The sequence below is a fragment of the Gaeumannomyces tritici genome, assembly GCF_000145635.1.
Source record: "Gaeumannomyces tritici R3-111a-1 unplaced genomic scaffold supercont2.158, whole genome shotgun sequence".
NCBI classification, from domain to species: Eukaryota; Fungi; Ascomycota; class Sordariomycetes; order Magnaporthales; family Magnaporthaceae; genus Gaeumannomyces; species Gaeumannomyces tritici.
In genome coordinates, this window is record NW_008804702.1 from 1 (window position 1) to 6,996 (window position 6,996).

At 58.5% G+C, this 6,996-nt stretch overlaps 4 protein-coding genes across 4 annotated transcripts; 2 read left to right on the forward strand and 2 right to left on the reverse strand.

Annotated features, from left to right (window-relative positions):
• Positions 1 to 119: 119 nt before the first annotated feature.
• On the forward strand, positions 120 to 733 carry GGTG_14160 (hypothetical protein; the record flags this gene model as incomplete). Its single annotated transcript, XM_009232088.1, has 2 exons — positions 120 to 215; positions 527 to 733. 2 exons carry the CDS (start codon positions 120 to 122, stop codon positions 731 to 733), a joined length of 303 nt encoding a protein of 100 aa, XP_009230352.1.
• Positions 734 to 970: 237 nt separating this feature from the next.
• On the reverse strand, positions 971 to 3,364 carry GGTG_14161 (hypothetical protein). The gene has a single exon (XM_009232089.1). It carries the CDS (start codon positions 2,623 to 2,625, stop codon positions 1,363 to 1,365), a length of 1,263 nt encoding a protein of 420 aa, XP_009230353.1. The 5' UTR covers positions 2,626 to 3,364; the 3' UTR covers positions 971 to 1,362.
• Positions 3,130 to 3,816, forward strand: GGTG_14162 (hypothetical protein; the record flags this gene model as incomplete). Its single annotated transcript, XM_009232090.1, has 2 exons — positions 3,130 to 3,236; positions 3,569 to 3,816. 2 exons carry the CDS (start codon positions 3,130 to 3,132, stop codon positions 3,696 to 3,698), a joined length of 237 nt encoding a protein of 78 aa, XP_009230354.1. The 3' UTR covers positions 3,699 to 3,816.
• Positions 3,817 to 6,516: 2,700 nt separating this feature from the next.
• GGTG_14163 (hypothetical protein) lies at positions 6,517 to 6,978 on the reverse strand (the record flags this gene model as incomplete). The annotated part of the gene is made up of 1 exon (XM_009232091.1): positions 6,517 to 6,978. One exon carries the CDS (start codon positions 6,976 to 6,978, stop codon positions 6,517 to 6,519), a length of 462 nt encoding a protein of 153 aa, XP_009230355.1.
• Positions 6,979 to 6,996: the final 18 nt, after the last annotated feature.

The window sequence follows — 6,996 nt, forward strand, 5'->3', positions numbered from 1 at the left end:
CCCCNCCCCCGTTACTATATATGTCTTTGGTCGAGTTTTGTCAAGCGGCTGACCAAAAACGAACAGGCTTGTATTCCTTCCGAATCGCCGCCGGGATGCAGGCGAGCTCGCTCCGCGCCATGGCGGCCAAGACCTTTGCCGGCTCGTCCCTCATCCTCGGCAGCTGCGGCATCGATCTGTCGGTGCTCCTGTCGCTCAACGGGGAGCCGGGCTGGGTGTAGTTCACGTCCTGTAATAGCGAGTGTACGTTTTTTTTTTCTTTTTCGGCCCCCATTTCCTCCATCACTGACCGCTCAAGAAGCCCTCCCCGCGCGCCGGAAGCTCATCACTTTCTCCTGTCCATCCCATCTTCTCTTTAGTCCTCTTCCCCGCCCTGGTCATGTTCTGGATCACGACCTTGTTCCTTTTCCCGCACCCTTCCCCGATTCGGAAGGGGTTGCCCCTCCCGAGGGCTCATTCGTTTATCCTCTCTTTTCTTTCTTATTTTTACATCAGACTTGTCTACCTATTCTCATGTGTACCCCAGATACATATATCCACCCATTCAAAGACAAGGAAGGCTGCCTGCAACGAAGGACTTGCGCTTTTGAGTACTTGCGGCTCCGGCTCCCGGCACGAAAGGGGGAAAGGAAGTGCATGTCGCTCTGCATCATTCGGAAAGGGAAAGGCTGTAAGGAGAAGCGGCATGGAAGAGGAGAGGCAGGCAAGTGTTTCGGGCATGGAAGCAAAATGAAAAAAAAAAAGATACTTCTCTGGCGCGACGAATCACGCGGCACCGTTGGTACCAAGTTGTTCTGCGAAAAGTGTCGCTCTCATCTCGGACATTGCTTGGGATATCGTGATTGCCCTGCCATTCGCTCCAATCGGGCTCCTGCAACCGCTATGCAAGGTCCCGATAGCCGTCTGATGCAACATGACATGCATCGGCTCATGTGCAATGTGTGGAACGGCTAAAGCCGTCAATAAGACTCAGTAGATGAAGCCACCCTTACTTAGACAGCTAATCACGTTGGAAGAAGGAATCGGCATTTTGCTCTCAAATCTTCAATTGGTCGATAATGCAACGCAGGCTGAACCGAACTTCCAACCAAAGAAGATCCGTCTGGAGAGTGGTCCAAAGGACGCAAAGGGTATCGGGAAGTAAATCGTCACTTCCTGGGTGAATATGTACAAGATGAAGAGAAGTCGTAAAACCCGTGGTGGATATTTTTGTCTGCCTCCCAGATGCCCCTCCTTACATCCTGAATTGCCGTCATGTTCGTTTGAAAAAAGAAAAAAATCCCAGTATCCCTAGTGGTGGTAGTACAACGAATGCGAGAAGAGTTGGTAAAACGGGTCTTGAAGAAATGAAGAGGAGCCCCTTTACTGGTAGGCAAAGGTCTGGCCGACCGTGTTGAGGGCCGAGGCGCTCGACATGAGCTTGTCGTCGCCCACGCCGACCATAAAGTAGGCGTAGCGCTGAACGTAGCTGTACTTGGGGTTGGTATCGAGCTCCTTCATGACGTCGGCGAGGAACTTGGCCTTGTCGCCGCTGATGGGTGCGAACTCGGTAAGCCACACGGGCTTGCCCTGGCAGATCTCGTGTACCTTGTCGAGGTGGCCGAGCAGGTCGGCCGGGTTGGGCGGCGAGTACCAGTGGGCAGCACAAAAGTCGAACTTGCACTGGCCGTTGCAGGCCTGGACCCAGGCGCGGAGCCAGTCGAGACCCTGGCCGGCAATGTTACTGTTGGTGATGGAAGGCGACGAGATGGAAGCGCGACTAGCGTAGGGGTTCATCCACTGAATGTGTGCGGCAGCAGCCTCGGCCGGGGACTTGTTGCACTGCGAAGGGAAGTCGCACTCGTTGAACGAGAGCAGAGACTTGGCGCCCTTGTTGAGGGCGTCCTCGGCATTCTTCTTCCAGGTGTTGGTGTGCATGTCGATGGGTCCCCAGAGCATGGGCACGTAGTCAATGCCGGCGGCGCTCAGGCCGTCGGGGCGCTGGCCCCAGTTGTAAGCCCAGCTGAGCTTGTTGCCGGAACCGAGGAAGGGAGCCGTGAGAGAGGCCTCGTTGTATGACAGACCACGCTTATTGCCGCCAGTAGCAGGAGCCGGGCTGGAGCTACCCGAGTTGGAGTTGCCCGTGTTGGGCTCGGTAGGCTTGGCAGGAGGCTGGGGAGTAGGCGTCGCGGGCGTAGGGGCAGATGCAGGTGGAGGCGGAGGCGGAGGTGGAGGTGGAGGTGCAGGCGCCGAGGACTTGGGCTCAGGAGCCTTGACGGCCTCGGGCTTGTTCTCGATCTGAACCTGGGCCGGAGGCGGAGGCGGCGAGGGCGACGGGGAAGGCGCTGCAGCAGTGGTGGGGGCCGGCGGCGCAGGAGGCGGCGGCGGGGGCGCAGGAGCCACCGAGGAGCTGGAAGTCGTGGGCTTGGCAGGAACGGCAGCCTTGAAGACCGAGGGGGTGGTGGTTGGAACCGGGTCGTCGTCGTAGACCGTCTTGGTCACCCAGGTGGTCTCGACAACAACCTCAGTGTGGGCGTAGACGAGGTCCCGCTTGTAGGGCTGGTGGCCGTGCCTGTGGTGGGCGACGAGAGCGGCAGCCTCCGAGGCCAGCAGGGCCGAGGCGAAAAGTTGCATCTTGCGAAGCATTGTGATGTGTGTTTTGAGGAGAAAGTCGATCAAAATTCCGGAAGCAACGATGGACCCTGCTCGATGCGGACTCGCCCGGTACTTATCGCACCGATGTATTGGAGCGGATGCGGTCTGGTGGCGGCGGCGGACTGGTTGCTTTGTCGCTTTCTTTGTTCGCTTTGAGGGTTGTCAAGGAGGGTGGTGCGGTGCCAGCGCAGATCCTTGAGTGAGTGCTGAAGTGAAAGGAATGTGAAGGAGACGGGCCACGGAAAGAGTCTCGAAGGACTTCTAAATATGGATTCGGTGCGGGTGATACCAGGCCGGGAAAACAGTGACTGAGAGTCAAGGGAGTCGGCTGGATGCAAGGGGAAAAAAGAGCGGCGATCTATCAAAGACGCGAAAGGAGTGGTGCGTGCTTGACGACAGGGACCGACACAGGGTCGAGGAGGCCGTATTGACGCGTGGTCGAGACTGGCGACCGTGAGGGAAGGAGAAAAGGCAAGGGCGGGATGGTTGTGGAAGATGGACAACCTGGGCTGCGACAAGGGCAGGTGGGCTGCCCTTAAAAGAAGGTCGGGCAGGATCGATCCTTCCACCCTTCGGCCCATGTGGGATGTGGGATGCAGGGCGTGGGTCCACCGGCGGAGAGGGACGGAGGGGGAACAGACGGCAGGGGCAGGAACTGCCTGCTGCAGGGGAAGGAACCCCGTCACCCCCTTCCACTTCAGCCCAGGGGGAGGGGGCGGTTGCAGTTGCAGTCAGTTCAGTCAGCCGAGAAATCCAGGGCGGCACGGCTGCAACGGCCGGGGTTGGACAAAACAGGCAAGTGGATGCAGGTACCACGACAAGACCCGGCCAATCAAAGCGGCCAGATGCCAGATTCCGAGCCAATCGTGGAAGCCAGCACTTTTGGCCAGACACAGATCAATCAGCTTACACACAGGACGGCGGTGGGGCCCAGCCAGCCGCTGCGCTGCACTGACTGGCCCCGCGTTCGGACGGAAACAAACGCCAAGTCAATGGGCAAGGGTGAGGAGGTCAAAGGCAAACAAAGGGCACAGGCGCAGAAAGGGAGCAAGTCTATTCCTTGACAAAATTCTATCAACTCTGCCCACTTCCATCGCCTGCTTCTCGTCACGCCATTCTCAGCCTACCGCTTTCCCCAGCCAGCCGCGTCATGCTCGTTCTGTTAAGCAGCAGAGCCGGTGGACCGCCAATGGCAGATACGAGCTCTGGCCCGTTCAGACGAAAGGTGACCAACATCAGACGAAGTCGGCGGGTGGTGGATGCCAAGAGAGCATAGGCCACTGAGTTTTGGTGGTTGGCTGGGAGGGACGATTGCTGGCGCGCGCAAAGACACGAATCCTGGCTACCGGGAGGGACAGTGACAGGGCAGAGACCAAAAAAAGGCAGCGCACCACGACGCTGCTGATTCAGTTGGCGCCCTGGCGCACGGCGGTCGGGGATTCATTCCTGGCGGCGAGGGAGGGGAGAAAGGAACGAAAGAACAAAAAAAAAAACCGATGCAGGTCGGCGCCTGTGCCACTCGCTGACTGGTCTCGCCGGGCCTTGGCCCCACCACCCTTGCTGCAGGCACCAGGCACAGGCACAGAAAACCTGCCGGTGAGGTACTAAAAAAGAAAAGAGCGTGAGAGCCCAGAGCAGTCGCCGAAAGCTGCATTCAATCCGCCGCCCTGTGCCGAAGAGGCGCTGCTGATCACATACATGTCCTATTCTAAACTCCAGGCACAGGAGCACAGTAGGTCGCACTCACTACCAGCTGGGAATAGCACATTGAATAGCACATCGCACCGCGGATCAGCGCAGACAGGTCCGATTCGATCTCGACCCTGGGCCCAGTACCGTGTTCTGGCACCGCCCCCCGTCCCCGCGTGTCCGACCCCTCGTGGGTTTCAGTCTTGGCATCGTGTTTGCCAACCTGTGAAGCAGGGGGTCCGATTGGGACAGAGGGCCGCTTTGACATGGTCTGTGTAAACCTCTGGTAAACACCCTGGGGGAGAGAAAAAAAGGCCTCACCCAGCCCGGCCCAACCCCTCCTTTCCCCGGCACCTGGGAGCCCTGCCTGAGTTCACGGAAGCTGCAGCGAGGCGAAGCGAAATTACCTCCCGCCACCGCGGGTCTACAGGTGCCGCATCCGCCGGGCGAAAGAGGCAATTGCGAATGGCTTGGGCGGGACGGCCGAGTGCAGGGGCTTCCTCTAGCGTGTGCGGTTTTTTTACTGCCTTTGGTTCCAACCACCCTGCTGGACGTCGCCCTTTTCGTGGGACGCTAGGGGCCAGACTATCGGTCGAGCTATGTTTCATGGGACAGGTGAGCCACCCAGAAGCAATGAATAACAGCAAGAAAAAAAAGAAAGGAGCGGATATTGGAGGGCGTGTCTCGGGCGGCGTCGACCTGACAGCAAAACACTGGCGGCGCACACAACGCATGCCCCGGCTTTTCCATGTCGCTGCCCGTCGGCGAAATTGCGATGGCGACAAGGACGACGACGGGTGACGCGCCGCCCTGCTGTAGCCAGCCACAGCATTTGATAGCCCTGACGGCCAGCTGTCCTGTGCGTCCTGGTTACGATGGTACAGTACGGACAAGCGGCGGCCAAGACGTGCGTCAATAAATCACAAGAGGAGATTGGGTGTCCCCCGGCAAGTTGTGGCTGCTGCTTCTGGACTGTTCTCCTGCCCTGGCCGGCTCGACATCATTACTGGGGCTCTCTGCAAAAGCATGTCTGCAAAAGAAAGGCAAGCAGGCATCGATACTGCCAAGACAAACCCAACCACGCCGTCGTCAACATCCGGGAAAGCAAGTCGGGTAGTCTTCGCACGGCCGACATGTACGGTGCAGCGAAGAATCAGGCTAAGCAGGGAGTTGGTCCGGCCCCCTTTCTCCGGCCCCTTTCTCTTCTCCCGCACTCTCCAGAGTTGTGCCACCACACCTGCTGCAGCGGCCGGCACTCTCGTCTTCTCGTCTTCTCGTCCCCCGTCCATCTAGTTTCTGTATCTCCAACACATCCTCATCATCCTCGCCCAGAAGACGTTTCCGCTCACTGCGGTAAACCCCATCTGTGGTGCGATGGTTACCTCGGGCCGCCCAGAGCGGGGGGATCGATTATTTTGGGGTCAAAGTGAACCCGCTTCGGAACCCTTGAAACCGACCAATAATTATGCCTAAATAAAGAACAAGCAAGACAGGCATGGAATCTAGGGAAGGGAATGTGGACTAGAGCTAAGGCTTTCAGGCAGCCTCGATTGCAATATTTTGTTCCTAAATCGGACTGTCATTCTGCACTTGGATATAATCACAAAATAAACTCGGATATTGAATCTCACTCGTTTGTCTACTCTTTTTCCAGAACAAAATTTAAAATCGCTGATAGGACCGGTCGCGTGGGGCTTACTGGTTCTAAATCGACATCAGTTGGTGGATTCCAATCAGCTCATGACCCTTCCCGTGGGAGCTGTTGGAGTCTGACTGCAGTCGATACACAAATGAGCAGGCGGTTGCTCTGTGTCCTCGGCCTGCGCCAGCCTCGGCTTGGTCGTTTCCGATTTGCCGCCACCTTGGGGAGGCTCTGACTAGTCCCTTGCTTTGACGCCCCGCGACGCTTCCGAGCGTGGCTGATGGGGACGGAACTCACGGAACTCAAGGCCGTGAGCACACAACGTACCGGGACGCGCACCCACAATGTGAAGGTGTTGGTTGGCGTGGCACAGGGCTCGCGAGAGGCGAGGTTAGCCCAAGGACACACGTGACCTTGTTGCATCTTTGCTTTGCCTGGGATCTTGATCCATCTTGGGCCATGACAAGCTTTCCATGTCCCGGGTGGGAGGCTCCCTCTCTGCGTAATATATGTATCCAAGACCTGACCTCACCTCACCCACATCCACCCGCTCACTCGCCACCATCACCACCACCACCACCACCCGCCGTCCCGAAAAACCCCGGGTCGCGCGCCATCTGCTCCTGCACCCAGACGGGCCAGCGGTTGTACGCCGCGTACTCTGACGGCACCTGCGCGTTGAGGTGGCACAGCCACCTCGCCATGCCGCCCTCGAGCCCGTCCCCCCGGCGCTGCCGCTGCTGCTGCTGGAGCTGCTGCTTGGCGGCCGACACGCGCATCTCAACCTCGGTGACGGGCCGCAGCACCATCTTGACGGCGACCCAGTGGGACGCCAGCAGCGCAAAGACGTGTTTGTTGTTGTTTTTGTTGTTTTTGTTGTTGTTGTCGTCGTCGTCGGCGGCATCGTCGACGAGGGCGCGGAAGCGCGCGTGCGGCAGCTGCATCCACCAGCCGTAGTGCGCCGCCACGGCCTTGTAGGCGCCATAGGGCGAGGCTCGCATCTGCGCCGCCATTGCCGTCAGGTGGGCGTG